This window comes from Channa argus, chromosome 7 (assembly GCF_033026475.1).
Source record: "Channa argus isolate prfri chromosome 7, Channa argus male v1.0, whole genome shotgun sequence".
NCBI classification, from domain to species: Eukaryota; Metazoa; Chordata; class Actinopteri; order Anabantiformes; family Channidae; genus Channa; species Channa argus.
Window position 1 is genome coordinate 1,149,685 of NC_090203.1, and position 16,069 is coordinate 1,165,753.

The following is a 16,069-nucleotide window of genomic DNA, read 5'->3' on the forward strand; positions in this document are numbered from 1 at the left end:
CGCGTGCAATTGCTCGTGCAGCGTCACGTGGTCAACGCCTCCTCCTCTGATTGGCTGAAACCGACAGAACTCTGCAGGAGCTTCAGCTTCGGTTTATCCAGTGAGACTCCCAACCTGCAACTCGTCCACGGTGTGAGTTGACTCCCATTTATCCCGAGTATGTCCACTGTCTGTGTACTCAAGAGTCGCTGCTTGCTCCGGCAGGTCCTCCCCGTCGCCATGCAGAGACTCTACAGCCTGGACGTTTCCGCGCCTCTGCTCCGGACGCAGGGCTACGTAGACGGTCGCTGGGTCTCTGCAGCTTCGCTGTTCCCCGTCCTGGACCCCGCCACCGGGCAGGAGATAGCCCGTGTGTCAGACTGTGGCCCAGCGGAGGCCAAACAGGCTGTGGACGCGGCGTACAAAGCGTTTCATTCCTGGAAGCAGTGCTCCGCTAAGGTACGTTTGACACGCTGTCGTCAACCGAACTCAACCCGGAAGAAAGGTAAATGATAATACATCTCCAATATCCGCTGAGAAAAACATCAAACGTCACCTCAGACGAAGGAGATTTCGTAACACAACACAATCAAATATCAATTCGGCTACAACAAAATTCCCAAGGGAACGCGAAGTTTCTATAAAAATACCAGCTTTCACTTAAGTTTCGCCTCAGACCCGCCATGGCCACGTTTTCCACTTTCTCTGTCTCTGAAAATATTTTAGAGCAAATTTGTCTCAGCGGTTTTCCAAACGTGATGACGGGAAGTGTTTCTACCTGGACGTGTGCAGGTCTTTGATCAATATTGAAATCAATCTTTGAAAAGCAGAAAAGTGGACCGGAGTTTAGTTTGAAGCCCATTTCCTGCTGCTCATTAACAGCATGTTTGCAGAGTTTCACTGTAATTCAATGTGAGGATATTCCAGTGCTTCGTATAACATCATCATTGAATCATACACTTTAATATAGGCGGTTTATTAATGAAATAGTACAGACGTGACATTGGATTAACTTGGTCGGTAGGTGTAACACAGCAGCAAAATAACCTTACAAAGTCTGTCCTGTCCAACGGTTAATAAACCAGGAATAAAACTTACTGTCATTTCTAAATCAATAGGCAGGTATTTGATTTCAGGAGGAAGTTCAGGAGTGTATACAGGGAAAGAGGTTAGCTAAGAAGAAGTGGGACACTGAGAGGACTGAAGAGAGTAGACAGGAGAACAGGGAGATACAGCGTAAGGTGAAGGTAGAGGTGACAAAGGCCAAACAAAGAGCATATGAGGACTTGTATTCTAGGTTGGACACTAAAGAGGGAGAGGTGGATTTGTACAGGTTGGCCAGACAAAGAGATAGAGATGGGAAGGATGTGCAGCAGGTTAGTGTGATTAAAGGTGAGGATGGAAATGAATTGACAGATGCATGGAGTGTGATGGGAAGATGGAGGGAGAACTTTGAAGAGTTGATGAATGAGGAAAATGAAAGGGAACGAAGAGTAGAAGAGGTGACTGGTGTGGAGCAGGAAGTAACAAAGATTAGTAAGAGTGAAGTGAGGAGGACGTTGAAGAGGATGAAGAGTGGAAAAGCAGTTGGTCCTGATGACAAACCTGTGGAGGTATGGAAGTGTCTAGGAGATGTGGCAGTAGAGTTTCTGACTAGTTTGTTTAACAAGATCTTGGAGAGTGAGAGGATGCTGAGGACTGGAGGAGAAGTGTACTGGTGCCGGTTTTTAAGAACAAGGGAGATGTGCAGAGCTGTGGCAACTACAGAGGAATAAAGCTGATGAGCCACACAATGAAGTTGTGGGAAAGAGTAGTGGAAGCTCGGCTAAGGGCAGAGGTGAACATTTGTGAGCAGCAATATGGTTTCATGCCTAGAAAGAGAACAACAGATGCAGTATTTGCTTTGAGGATGCTGATGGAGAAGTACAGAGAAGGTCAGAGGGAGTTGCAATGTGTCTTCATAGATTTAGAGAAAGCGTATGACGGTTCAGAGAGAGGAGCTGTGGTATCGTATGAGGACGTCTGGAGCGGCAGAGAAGTATGTTAGAGTGGTGCAGGACATGTATGAGAGCTGTAAGACAGTGGTGAGGTGCTTTAGGTGTGACAGAGGTTGTTTGGCTTAGAGACAGTGGCACTGAAGAAAAGACAGGAGGCAGAGCTGGAGGTAACAGGGCTTAAGATGTTGAGGTTCTGTGACGAGGATGGACAGGATCAGGAATGAGGACATCAGAGAGACAGATCATTTTAGATGTTTTGGAGATAAAGTCAGAGAGGACAGATTGAGGTGGTTTGGACATGTTCAGAGAAGACATTGTGAATATATCGGTAGAAGGATGCTGAGGTTGGAGCTGCCAGGCAGGAGGTCTAGAGGAAGAGCAAAGAGGAGATTTATGGATGTAGTGAGAGAGGACATGAAGTTAGTTGGTGTGAGAGAAGAGGAAGCAGAGGACAGGGTTAGATGGAGGCACATGATTCACTGTGGAGACTCCTGAAAGGGAACAGCCGAAAAATAAAAACAGAAGAATAGCTAATGGTTACATTTAATTAATGTTTCTTGACGGTTTCCAAGGAAACATTCTAGATTCAAAGAACTTTATTGATCTCGTGGTTTTGTTCCAACAGCAGTTCAGAACAGAGATCATACATTCACAGAGAGGAGCAACAAATTCTCTTATTGGAGAAATTAGTTTATTCTTTAATATTGGGACGACTGTGGTGCAGGAAGGTAGAGCGGTTGTCCATCGATCTTGCAGTTGTTGGTTTGATTCCCGGCTCCTCCGGTCACACGTAAAGTGTCCTTGAGCAAGACACTAAACCCCAGCTTAGTTGCTCCTGGTAAGTGTTGGCCAGCTGTGAGTTTCCCGATTGTGCTCCCCGATTGTGTTGGATTTTGAGTGTGAATGTGTGAATAAGAAGCTGTGTAAAGCACTTTGAGAGCCAATAGGTAGAAAAGTACTATAGAAGTGCAGAACATTCACCATATAAACATTAAAAGTTCAATTTTCTGTAGTTTATCAGTAAGTCAGTTAATTAGTCAAATTCAGGTTCAGGTAAAGACTTTCAAACCAGTTAAACCAGAATATGTATTCGTGCACAAAAAGACAAAAGCTTCACAGATGCAAATCCACAAGACATTTAAAGTGCAGGTCCATGTTTGTTGCTAAAGAGCTGAAACAGAAGAAGGCAAAAATCAGTCAGGTGCTCTCCTTCAGTCTGGGAGCCGCCCGTGTCCACCTCTGAACATCTTTACATTTAGTCATTTGGCAGATGCTTCTGTCCCTGTCTCGTACCAAGGTAGTAAGTCTGGGAGGAGGCAATAAAAAAGCTGTAATGAGAAGAAATGTGAGACACAAAACTGGCTGTAGTGTGTTTATAAAAAGACGTGGCTCAAATTTTTTGGCCTCCTCATTCATTTTAAATACGGTGAGTAAAACATTAAAACCACCTCTTCTTCCAGTACAACTCCACTAACCACTGTGACCTCGATGATAAACAGAGAGTAGAATTATCACCTTTCTGACAGTTTCAACTTACAAACTGAGAAATTATAACATTTTAAAAGTAGAATTGAGGCAAAGCTGCTGTATTAGATTGCATTAGATTGTACAGGTGGACATAATAAGGTGGCTGATCAGTGTAAGCCCATGAATTTAGGAAAAACAGGAATGAAACTAAATTAAAGATTATAAAAGGAGTCAATGAATGTGAAATGTAAAGTGCAATAAACCAAAAACTCACAGTAGAAGCTTAACTACAGTTAAACATTAAGTTCTTACAGGAGACAAAGTCCTCAAGACTTCACAATGTAATAGTAATTGTACTTATAGTTTATGTTAAAAATCAGGTTATTGTATTTGTTTTCTGAGCAAAACAGGGAAAAATGCCCAAACTTCCACTTCCAGTTTGTCAGATTAGAGAATCTCGTGCTCTTCTCCATCATGTTGCTTTGGTTGAACAAAACTTCTGAATGTGTCACGTCCACTCTACAAAGATGCCATTTTTTAAATTTGTATAAATTGGTACACATTTTAATCCCAAATCAGGACAGTAGCACTAATGGTTGCAGCTGCAATTTATCGTAATCGTCAAATAAATGAAGAAATACTACAAAGTTTTTAGAAATTACAAGTTAGTGGAAACTGTTGGAATATAAATAAACAGAATCAATAAAATAAAGTAAAGTCCACCTAATGATTAATCTATCAACCGCAGGATAAAGACATATTCACCTGAAGTATTTCTCAGTTGCACCATTGCACCAGTCTATAAAACTTTGAATCGTGAGGTTTTTTTGCTCTCTAACAATTTAAGATTGAAAGACCACAGCAACAACAGTTTATACTCAGCGAGACGGTAAATCTTACAGAGCCATTGAACAAACAGCTTAACAGCAAAGGTTTGTCCAGCCCAGGGGAGCATGGAGTGCATTAAGATCAATTTTCAACTTAATTAAATTCATTTAAAATATTAAATGTCTTTATAGCTTATTTGTTGTTGACATCTTTGATTAATGTTAGTGTTTGAGTTCCACAAGAAATGAATGAAAGCAACGTTTGTAACTGAACTATATTGGAAATCTTCGACATTCCATTGTCCAATAGATACACGAAACACATCAATTTGAAAATTGACATTCAATTTCCTTCTGACAAAAAACTGCATCTCTATCCTGAATGATTTAAAGCAGGGGTCTGGAACAAGTCGCTCGCGAGCTACCAGTAGCTTGCAACAATTTTCCAAGTAGCTCGCCAAAGGTTCAATGAATCCTACATAAATTTGAAAACTTGATTAGTCAAATTAGAATTACTTACATGTATATCCAATCAAATTCATAAGTCCCCTGTCCAGACAGCAAATGAAATGAGATACGCATGCACAAAGCCACTAGTACCCACACCAGTAAGAGAATACAGACACACTAAACGCAAAAATAAAAACTTTTTTTGTGATGTTTTAATGCAAAATGAGAGTTGTGGACACCAACATTTTGTAAAGGTTCAGAAAAACGGCAAACGACATCAACATTGGGTTGAAATAAGCGGACGTATCCATCAGCAAGAATAAATATTACGACATATAAGTAGCTCTCAGCCATTTCCATTTTGTAAAAGTAGCTCTCAAGGGGAAAATGGTTGGAGACCCTTGATTTAAAGTATACACAGTGAAAAAAACAAGTGAAAGATTCTTTGTGTTTCACAAAGTTACAAGAATAATCCATGTTTAACTTAAATTTTAGCAGGATAAATACGACGGAAAAGCACACTTTCTTTAAACTTATGACTGATGCAATACATATGTTGGATACTACAAGCTTTTTTCAACTGTGTATCCCCCATGATGGAAGACCACAAGAATCTTTCTGCAGGACCCCCTGCACAGTTCAAAGTGTTTCTTATGTGTCTGTTACGGCGATGTTCATTCCTTTAAACCAATATCTCCAATTACGATGCACGTGCTTCCATTATTAGTCTGCAATCACGGTTCTTGAAAACCCGAAGAGGGCCAGAGGGAATTGCAAAAAACAATCAAAAACGATGGCATGATCTTTTGGTGTGACTGGTAAATCAAATTTCTGAGCAATTCTCAATCTGAAAGTAACAAACCATTTTTATTTAACAATCGGCTAAACAAAAAAATACATTTTCCATTTTCAAACCATGAGCGATAAAACGCTGATTTGTCCTCATACAAAACATTGTTCTTATTCCAGGTGAAGTATCTGTGAGGGCTGAAATTGTGCTGATACGCTAAAGTCCGGGCTAAAACTGGTTAATTTAATCGGGAGGCTGTTACAACCAACTGATTCAGGTGGGCGTTCCCTGTGGTGACGTAACCATGTTGTAGCCAATGAAATAACGGTTTGAGGGATGTGTAGTTTGCAGTCACTATGTAAATGGGAGCTTATGTGGGGCAGCACGCACAACATTGAGGAGCAAAGAGGAACAGATGATCTAAGAAGAAGCAGAAGTTTAGATCATCTACTCATGCTCCCTCCAGGTGCAGCCATGTTACTGTCTATTTACGAAGTGTCGACGTATTTATGCAATCGATTACATCGACGCGTCTCCCCCCCCCCTTACACACCCCCACCTCCGACTCTGAGCTACATCATTTACAGGAAACTTCAACTGCAGTTTATCAGCTAAAAGATGAAAAGAATTGATGATTAAATGATTGTAACTTATTTCAGATTTGTTTAATGATTAATTGACTGTTATGTGAACGAGCTACCATTGACCTGCAGGAGAGAAGCATCCTGTTAAGGAAATGGTTCGACCTGCTGACGCTGCACAAAGACGACCTCGCTAAGCTCATCACGTTTGAATGTGTGAGTATGACTTTCAGTTCAGGAATCATTCAGATGGGCACAAAAGTATGTGGACAGTGGAACATTTCCTCCGTTAGTGATAATTAACATGAATATAAAACTGCGCTGTAAGGTCACTCGGTTAAGTGTTTTACCGCACAAATCTATGAACTCAGTTTTATATCACCAAACGTCTGACAACTATGTGAAACAATCTTGGAGAAATCATCTTTGCTCACAACTTTTATTTTAACAGCTTATACACTAAAGTTACTCTTCTCCTCACTTACTGATTAATGTGCAGATAATTCCATGATTACATAAATGTTTTATCGATAAACAGTCAGAAAATAGAAAAAGAACCAAGACCTTGTCCAAAGCCAGACGCCCCGAAACATTCAGCTTAGAAAGATTTTTAATGGAGAAATCTTCACCTTTCAGAAGCCAAAACCAGGAAATGTATTTTTATTTAGCTTAAGTTACTTCAGTGAATGAGGTGTGTGTGTGTGTGTCAGTGCTTCAGAAGCACTTTGCTGTTCAAATATTCTTCTTCTCCTTTGATTTTTAGCCTCTTTAAGCCAAGTCCTTGTGCTTGCTGCAGGGTAAACCCATGCGGGAGTCTCTCGGTGAGATCGCCTACTCGGCCTCCTTTCTCGAGTGGTTCTCAGAGGAGGCTCGGAGAGTTTACGGAGACATTGTCCCGTCACCTTTCAAAGACCGAAAGGTTCTCCTGCTCAAACAGCCGGTGGGCGTTGCCTCCATCATCACGCCGGTTAGTACTAAAGGCAGTTTTTATTTCAACATCAAACATTCATGATAGATCAGCACAGTAGTCCATGAAGCCTTCAAATCAGAGTAAATGGAGTATAAACATCTACATTTTCTGGCATTTTCAACAAATCAGGACTGAAGCAAACACACATCAGTGTTTTTGGTTTAATTTTTTTTATTACCACATATGTGAAGATCAGAACTGCTGGGTTTAACAGCCTTAAAGAAAACTGTCACAGAATTTAGATCCAGGTGAAGTAAAAAAAAGTTCTGTCTGCATCTACTCTCTGATCACTTCCTGTCCTGACTGTGCTGTATTACACACAAGCTTCTCCATATACTTTACCTGTTTCACAACTCTGCTGCTCATATTCTAACCTGGACTCCCTCCATACAACATGTCAGCTTTTTGACTAATTAACTTTATTAGACATCTTTAGGTAGCTGTATTTATTGTTTGTAATATTACTTCAGCTGCATTAATGCAATGGTTATTATGGGTGGTTCACAGTGGAACTTCCCCAGTGCCATGATCACCAGGAAGGTGGGAGCTGCTCTGGCTGCCGGCTGCACTGTGGTAGTCAAACCAGCGGAGGACACGCCGCTGTCGGCGCTCGCTCTGGCAGAGGTTGGTTCATTCAAATGACTCGTCTACAACATCACAGCGTAAATGGTTATTTCTCCTAAACAATCATCTCGCACACACAAACATGGGAAAAGTACCAGGACTAAACGATACTGGGAAAGTACTAGGAAGAAACGATGAGTAAATCAGACTCTAATTACCATATATTCAGACAGAACTCTGGGAACTTTAACTGAGTACTTTACAAAAATTCCATTATTTTCTTTTTACAGCCATTTCACACAGCACAACTATTGATTTTAAAGTATTTTACTTGTTATACGTGTAAAAGTATAAAGTATAATCTTGTTTGTCTAATTGCCAGTAACATAATCCGTTAATTTAATCAAACTTTTAAAAACCAACTGTATTCATGACGTTGATTTCGTGTGTGTGTGTGCGTAGCTGGCGGACCAGGCCGGGATCCCAGCAGGGGTGTTTAATGTGGTTCCTTGCTCCCGTGAGAAGTCTCCATCAGTCGGGCAGGTTCTGTGCACCGACCCCCTTGTAGCCAAAATCTCCTTCACCGGCTCCACTGCCACCGGGAAGGTAAGACAGCTTTCATTTGTCAACTCCTGTCTTCATCAGCGGTAAAGAAAATGAAGCCATAAGAGCTTTGGATCCAACATCTGTCTGTCTTCTGTCAGGTGCTGCTCAAACTGGCTGCTGACACTGTGAAGAAGGCGTCCATGGAGCTGGGGGGTCACGCACCCTTCATTGTGTTTGACAGCGCTGATGTGGACTTGGCCGTGGCCGGAGCCATGGCCTCCAAGTTCAGGAACTCTGGGCAGGTAACACTAGTCTGGGTGAAGCTCCAAGGTCACATCTGAGTCCTGCTGTTTGCAAATTTTAAATAGATCTGCCGCTGCAGTTTGGTGGATCGTAAGAGCTGTTGGTGCCTGTTAGTGTCGGTATTTATTTTGCAATTTGATTTCAATAGGTTCTATTTGCAGGAGAGAGAATTGCATCTTCTGGACTCGTTACAAAAGATGATGGAAACATTTAATCGTGTCTGTCTCTGTATTATTCTGTCATTTCTTGTGACCTGCACCCTTGTGCCTTTAAAAGATGAGCAGCACGCAGTAGTCCACATTTAAAGGTCCTGGAGACATAAGATTCAAACTTCTTGGCTCCTATTACCGTGAGCTAAAACATTAGGGAGTCACAGACTTGGGAACTAAATGCTTCAGTGCTTTCTTAATTATATTTCCTGATCTGGATGTTGTTATAACTTCCTTTTGTACTCTGTCTCCTGTAGACATGTGTGTGTTCTAACCGGTTTCTGGTTCAGACTGGGATCCACGATCGCTTTGTGGAGAAGTTGGGCAAAGCGATGGACAGTGAGCTGCGCCTGGGTCACGGCTCAGAGCCTGAAACCACCCAGGGGCCGCTCATCAACATCAGAGCTGCAGAGAAGGTAAACTCCAGTTATCACAAGGCCCAGGTGACATTAGGGTGACTTCATCTGTGAGTTAGACATGTGCTCAGGTACGAGCTTCCTGCTGGTCTGGAACTGAAGGACCTGAAAGCCCTTTGTGTCTCAGGTGGCCCACCAGATATCAGATGCAGTGTCCCATGGAGCCAAGCTGCTGAGGGGCGGGAAGCGTCTGGATGGATCCTTCATGGAGCCGACTCTTCTGGCTGACGTCACTGCAGACATGCTGTGTATGCACGAAGAGACCTTCGGCCCGCTGGTGCCGGTGATCAGGTCAGGTCTTTTCCTTCCTAATGTTACTGTAGAGTCCATCACGGGGTTCCTGCTGCTTTGTAGTTTAAGAGGTCACTTCAATCCTAACCTGAGTTAAAGGTTATAAATGCAAATAGAACGTTCATAGGGGAAAGTGTCTGTTATTGGTTAATTGGATGATACAAAATGCAACACCAAAAAAAAAAAACACAGCCCACCGCTCGTTACCACTTCCATGGGAGCATTTTATATGAAGCATTTGCTGAATTTACAGAAAACGTGTTATTGTATGTATGTATGTATGTCATTGGAAGTTTACAGAGAGACAAAGACTAACGCTGCTTCACATGAACACAGATGCTTTAAATAACCAAGTCGCACACACGCAAGCATGAGACATTTATTAGAGTTGTGCTTTTTTACTTGTCATTCCACACACTGTATTTACACAGGCTCCTGCATCAGTTTCTGAACCTGTGCTTTCTGATTTACAGGTTCAACACAGAGGAAGAGGCTCTGGCCATCGCAAACTCATCTAATGTTGGACTGGCAGGTGAGTTCATCCCCTCTGAGCTGAGGATCATAAAGGACAGAAGCATTTTGACTCATGGTTGTTCTCCTGCAAACCAAACCTCCTGATTAGCCGCTCGGTCTGCAATGAAGACGTTTTATCAAAACTTAAGAGTTTTTGTGAGGCTCCAGGAGGTGATGATCCCTTTCATTAAACGATAACTTCTGTTATAATGTTCAACATCCCCATACAGACAATAAACCCAGCAATTAATTATCTCTAGAAATTGACAGGATGTGAGATGTCAGGGGCTTCAAATGTTTGGTTTGTAACGTAACTAAAGATAATTAATGTGGTGCAGAAACAAAAGACCTTCAAGTACGTAATTCAGTTAGTAAGTGTACAGTCCATGGATACAGAAACCCTGATGTGCTGTTTGTTTTCAGGTTACTTCTACTCACAGGATGTGAGTCAGATCTGGCGGGTGGCAGAGGCGCTGGAGGTGGGGATGGTTGGAGTCAATGAGGGTCTGTTATCCAGCGCAGAGGCTGCCTTTGGTGGGGTCAAACAGTCGGGTTTGGGCCGCGAGGGCTCCAAGTATGGCATCGACGAGTATCTGGAAGTTAAGTACATGTGCTTCGGAGGCCTCAAACCCTGAACCAGGACGGAGCGATATACCCCCACAGCGGTAGTACACTTGTATAAATGCACCATCTTGAAAGGTGGTTTTGACTGATTTGATTTTAATGTTGTTGGCATTGACAATAGAAAATAATTCTTACAATTTGAAAAGAGCCACTGTTCAGGTTTGCTGTGAGCATCCACACAATAAATAATATACTGCATTTCAAAATACAGCAGTTCAGTTAAACTAGGTCTTTTTATCCCTCGTGTTGAGCAGTTCATCTGTTGACTACAAAAAGAGAGTTTGGGGAATAACTATTAGACAAACTACATCATATTAATAACTTTTAATTATGTAGTTAAGTCTTTTAGTCAGTCTTTAGTTCAGGTCCCGTAACACATTTAACAAATTTAGATTATTATATATTTTTATTAAATGCACACAAGTACATTGTGATCTAGATCAATACTCTGATTGGCTTGATGGTTTGCCTTCTTTTAAACAGTACATTACAGTTTGGCTGCACTCAGAACTGGAGCTCTGATCAAAACCTTACTGTTTTCAGCATTTGGATTGTTACAGAAAATAGGCTCTAACCAACAAGTTTATCATACAGGTTTTGTTTAACAAGATAATCTCCACAATTTAAGCCTTTTTTTATTTTTATTTTTTTTTAAATAATAAATCCTTCACGTGCTTTAACACAATCACCAAAAGTTAAAAAGCTACTTTTAGGCTGCTGGCGAACTTCACCATCGCATGGCTTAAACATTCCCACCACTAAATGTCTAGTTTGTAATTTGACTTTTCTACAGATGCCGTTCTTCTTACAGTGACCTAATAAAGCTAGTGTTTATGAATAATAAACTGAAAGAGGCTGTCAAACCTGATTAGGCAGCAGATGAGACTCTGTCTCAGGCCCAGTTACGTTTGACGTTTGTAACAACCTCTGTAGCCTCATTTAGCTACTTGTGGTGGACAAAACATTAGAACCACCTTTTTTAATAACCCACTCCAGTACGACCTCGATACTTAGCAGAATTATCACCTGACAGTTTCAACATACAAACTGAGAAGTTATTACATTGTAATAGTAAAATTCATGGCAGAGCTGCTGTACTGCACCTGAAATCACAGTGATCAAGTTTCTTTCCTGGAAAAGTCTTTGTAACAGTTGATTATTTTGTCGCTGCAGCTTTGCTCCTTCTTTTCCATGATTCGCTGTGGTGACTCCTGAAAGGAAAAGAAGGAGCTAAGCTACAAACAATTGTCCCTTTATTTTTAAGGTGGAGAAAATCTGTCTCCAGTTAGCAACACTTAGCCTGCTCACTCAGCAACATGCAATGATGCAAAAAAGAGACTAAAGCTTCTCAGTCAACCCAGAAGTTAGTGATCCTTTTATTATTCACATTTTCAAACAATATTAACGGTACAAAAGGATCTGAGCATAATGAATAGTGCGACGTTAACCTCCCTACAGCGCAAACCTGGAAATATATATGCAGCACTTGGTAACTGCTGGAACATAGGAAACTACTTAGCCAAGCATGCTGACCTTATCTTGCATTGGTGCAGACAAAGGGATTAAGGAGACCCCCCCCTCACTTGGGTGAAAGTTGCTTGCCTGCCTGTAGCAGGAACCAATGTTTTCCATGCTTCTACGGTTTTCATCCACTGGGCTCATAGAAAACAGTATAAGCTGTGGGAAAGTATGGATCACTTGTAAGCTCTAAACTGCATTTCCTAATTGGTAAGCAGCCATTTTCAGTTCAGGTGTCAACACTTTTACCGATTGTATTATCAGAATTTAGATGTTTGGAAAATCGAATGGATCCACAGGTCACTTTATGTTGTGGGTAACGCCAACAGTGTCGGCCTGCTTGATGTGGAACATCCAGTCATAATCATTCCAGCTGGAATCCAGAAGCATGATGTGTCCACACTGCTGAGGAACCTTCTTGGTAATGAGTTGTCAGTGCCTCTTAATACGTTCATAGACACGACCCCCTAAGCTCAGAACATACAACATCAAAATTCCAATGCTCGACAGACCTGCGCGGTTTATGCTGCGTTCGTGTTAAGTCAGCAGAATGAGAATGAAAGACTCAGCAGTGTTTCTGCAGTAGTGGTCGTCACTAACCACTCTGTTCAACACCTGCACGTCTCTTCCCCATTTGCAGCCTTATGCAATTTACAGAGTCAATATACACTCAAATCCTAATGCAACAGGTATATGTTAAATTAGCACAATTATGAGCGTGGACATGTGGAACCACCCCTTTATATTGACAGACTAATATAACCAATGCTGAACAAAGTCTGTTCACACAACATCCATCAGGGAACCAGAGCAAACAGTGACTGTTACCATAGTTGGCTTCTTACAGATTACAAAGCTGTTAGCTAACCGGTTAATGAAGCCGGGAAACCTCTGCAAAGTGCTTCTTTTTACAAATCAAGTAGTGACACTGTCTACTTATTTTAGCTACGGTATTATAGGTAGATTCAATGTTGAAGTTAAATTAGGTGTAAAGACAAATTATTGCTCATTTTAATAGTTATAGTAGATTTCAACTCTAGAAGCCAGTGATGGAGTTTAAAGCCTTTTTGGAATCCATTATGTTAAAGTTTGGATATCTGAGATTCCCACTCAGTTGCTTATAACTGTTTGAATGACGCGACTCAAACGTAGCATTAGTTTAAGTTGACAGACTTTTTTGACAATCGCTGTTCATGGGACGGGTTCATTAAACTGTTGGTTTAGAACGTTGAACATTACATCATCTAAGAACGGCAAACGTCCAGCCAATCAGAGACCAGTTTTCTGTGACGTCGCCCTGTTTCCTCGGCACATAAAGCTGCACACAGAGCTGCGGTACATTTGCTGAACTGCTTATTTTGTAACTTGTCGAAGGCCTTTTAATGTTTTCAATTAAGAATTTGTGCCATTTATACTAATCTCACCTGCACATTAGCTTGAACATTTGATGAGTCTTTACAAAGATTTACATAACTGTCACAGATCAGATTTGAATATTAGGAGGAACATGTCTGCGCTGAATATTTTAAAATGATTTATTCCATCATTTGTGTGTCCATAAGAGGATGAAATGCCATTCAGAAAGATGCAATTAACTACTGTGAACACACTGTAAGATGAAGATTGTTGTGGCCCAATATTTAAATCTGCAGAAAGCTGTTGGCTGACAAACTGTAATAACATAAGTGCCATGTAGTTTTGAGCAGCAGTACTGTGTTTGACCAATTTACCTTAAGGAAATTATGCTAATGAAACTCAGCCCTGTTGCTCGGTCAGTGTGATTTGACATGAGCAAAGATTTGTTTTCAAAACTAATTTCAACTTACAACTGTCGTCTTTAGTTGTGGCAGAATTTGATAATCACTCCTTATCGGAGAAACACTCTAGTGTTAAGTTTTTAATATTCGCAGTAATTTCCATCCACTGTTGTTCAGTATTAACTAGTTATTGGATTTGTACAGCAGATTCTGTTTTTAATATAAAGTGTAATTTGTCTTAATTGTAATATACTGCAGTGTTGTAGTTGAAGTCTATGTAAAAGTTTGTATTTCTAATAATTGAATATTAAAGTGGAAACTGTACTATTACATACTAAGCCCTATTTGTTTTAATGGGAGGTGTTTGCACTAAGCTGTGTTTGACTAAATGTGTCCTGGAAACAGAACGACACAGGTTATGACTGTTTCCTTCAACATGGTTTACAGGATTAGCAGTGCTGATCGATAACCTCTGCTGGTGTGTGTGTGTGTGTGTGTGTGTGTGTGTGTGTTGGGATGGTTTTATGAAACATTAAGGTTCATAGGTTTTAGGTTTTTTTTTCTTTAAGCCAATTAGATTCTAGGGTCAGATTTGGCTTTTAGATCATTAACAGAACTCTGGTTAGACTGAACACTGCTTAACTAAACTTAGGGAAATGTGACAGAATTGCATTGTCCTCCTGCTTCCAATCTTTGTGCCAAGGTAAATAATTGTGTAGCTTCACTTTGCCTAAAGCTTTTAGTCCATCTTCAGCTGCTAAGGGAAAGTTTAAATCCTTTTGCCAGTGTGCCTTCAAATATCAGAATATTTTGCAAGACTTTGGATCTTCCCACCTGTGTATGCTGTCGTTTGTCCTCCTGGACTTACTGTAAGTTTTCATGTCCTTTTGAAGGAATCCGACCCTGAAATTAGACACCGGTTCATTTTACTGACCTCACAGCACAGGGCTTCTGGGTAATGAAGTCTAACTGCCACTGAGGCATAAAAACATCCCAGAAGCATCCTGTCTGTGTCAGCACGTCACTAGTCCCATCAGCCGAAGGCGTGTCCGTTGTGGGCGGCCTGAGTGCTAAGCCGGTTCCCACTGCGGACGGGTCTGTCCCTGCTGAAGATGGTGTCCTGGTCACTGTCCAGCTCCGATTCAGACATCATCAGGCTCGAGTTGTGGTCAGTGCTGCGGTGTTTGATACCTGCACAACAAAGAAAAAGGTAAAAATCTTTTACGGGTAAATCAGTTTACTGGTTTCATGGGCTGTAAGTTGCACTGGTCAAAAATGCTACAATAAACTTTTTTGTTCCTATTAAGACTTGAAATTGGAGCTGTACTGAAATCAGTTAAAGCAGTATGTTAGCAAGCGTTAGCATCAGTAATGATGACTGCTGTCTAAAAAACAATCGCAGAAGAAAATGGAGCAAGGATTGTGGTCCATGGCGAGAGGGGAGCAGTGTCTCAGAGCAGCTGCCCATCAACAGTAGGATCTGTGGTTTGTAGCATGACTTCCCCTGCTGAACAGAATCCATCATAAGAGCTCGTGATGCAACTGAGCAAGGGCTTCATTAAATAACAGAAACATAGGTTTACTACTAGATTGTCATGTGGCCAGATTCACTAGCAGATGCCTGAGGAGGCAGGTGGAGAAAAATGTTGAAGTCAATGCAGGAGCTGCAGCAAGAAGTAATTATACTTCAAAGTGTGTATCCAACCCGAATGTAAATACCTAGAAATAAAAGCTGAAATCTTGATCTTGGTCTCAATTATCTTTTCATGTCAAACCCAAATGTTTTCAGTCTACAAGCAATAATCACTGTTCCCACATTAAATGTGTTGAGCTATTTAAACTGTTGTTGTTTCATTTGTTCACTGCAAACAGCTGAAATACAGCTAAGTTATAGTGGTGATGAATATTTTTTTTTAAAACTGAACCAATAAGGTTTTTATTTAAAACACACCTTTGGCAGTTTATTAGGTTGACTTTGTTAAAGCTAAATCAATCTTTATTATATTTCAGCGTTTAATCAGCTTTATGATCAGTGTGGAGGCTGTAGTTTGTATATTGTAGTACAGTTCAACCGAAGCAGAGATTTTTCTGTTGTTTAGTCTGGTGTCATTGATATAAGTGCCTCAGTGACGCAGGCTGGAAAAAATGTATTTATCAGGACTGTTGCTGTACCTAATAAACTGACAAGTGTACAGTATATTAACAGTAGACTCTAAAAACCACAAATGCTGCAGCTGAAAAAGCTACAGTGCAGAAGCATTTACATA

At 40.9% G+C, this 16,069-nt stretch overlaps 2 protein-coding genes across 3 annotated transcripts in view; one reads left to right on the forward strand and one right to left on the reverse strand.

Annotated features, from left to right (window-relative positions):
* On the forward strand, positions 1-14,134 carry aldh5a1 (aldehyde dehydrogenase 5 family, member A1 (succinate-semialdehyde dehydrogenase)). Of its 2 annotated transcripts, XM_067509132.1 has the most exons (11): positions 1-132; positions 205-438; positions 6,224-6,307; positions 6,888-7,058; positions 7,569-7,685; positions 8,088-8,231; positions 8,330-8,473; positions 8,941-9,099; positions 9,227-9,390; positions 9,864-9,922; positions 10,327-14,134. In XM_067509132.1, the coding sequence occupies exons 2-11, from the start codon at positions 220-222 to the stop codon at positions 10,536-10,538; spliced, it is 1,473 nt and encodes a 490-aa protein (XP_067365233.1). In that variant the 5' UTR covers positions 1-132; positions 205-219; the 3' UTR covers positions 10,539-14,134. The 2 variants fall into 2 exon arrangements, with proteins under 2 accessions (XP_067365233.1, XP_067365232.1); XM_067509131.1 differs by having other exon boundaries at positions 64-438.
* Positions 11,888-16,069, reverse strand: part of kiaa0319 (KIAA0319 ortholog) — a 17,069-nt gene continuing 12,887 nt past the window's right edge. Inside the window, exon 17 of the mRNA XM_067509124.1 lies at positions 11,888-14,993. Coding sequence (XP_067365225.1) covers positions 14,836-14,993 — 158 coding nt within the window. The 3' untranslated portion in view covers positions 11,888-14,835. The remainder of the gene's footprint in view (positions 14,994-16,069) is intronic.

Excerpts from the sequence above, each read along its gene's own strand:
- aldh5a1 (XM_067509131.1), top strand. The coding sequence starts at position 160 with ATGTCCACTGTCTGTGTACTCAAGAGTCGCTGCTTGCTCCGGCAGGTC. Across the intron at positions 439-6,223 it reads GGAAGCAGTGCTCCGCTAAG|GAGAGAAGCATCCTGTTAAG; the intron begins GTACGTTTGACA and ends ATTGACCTGCAG. Across the intron at positions 6,308-6,887 it reads AGCTCATCACGTTTGAATGT|GGTAAACCCATGCGGGAGTC; the intron begins GTGAGTATGACT and ends TGCTTGCTGCAG.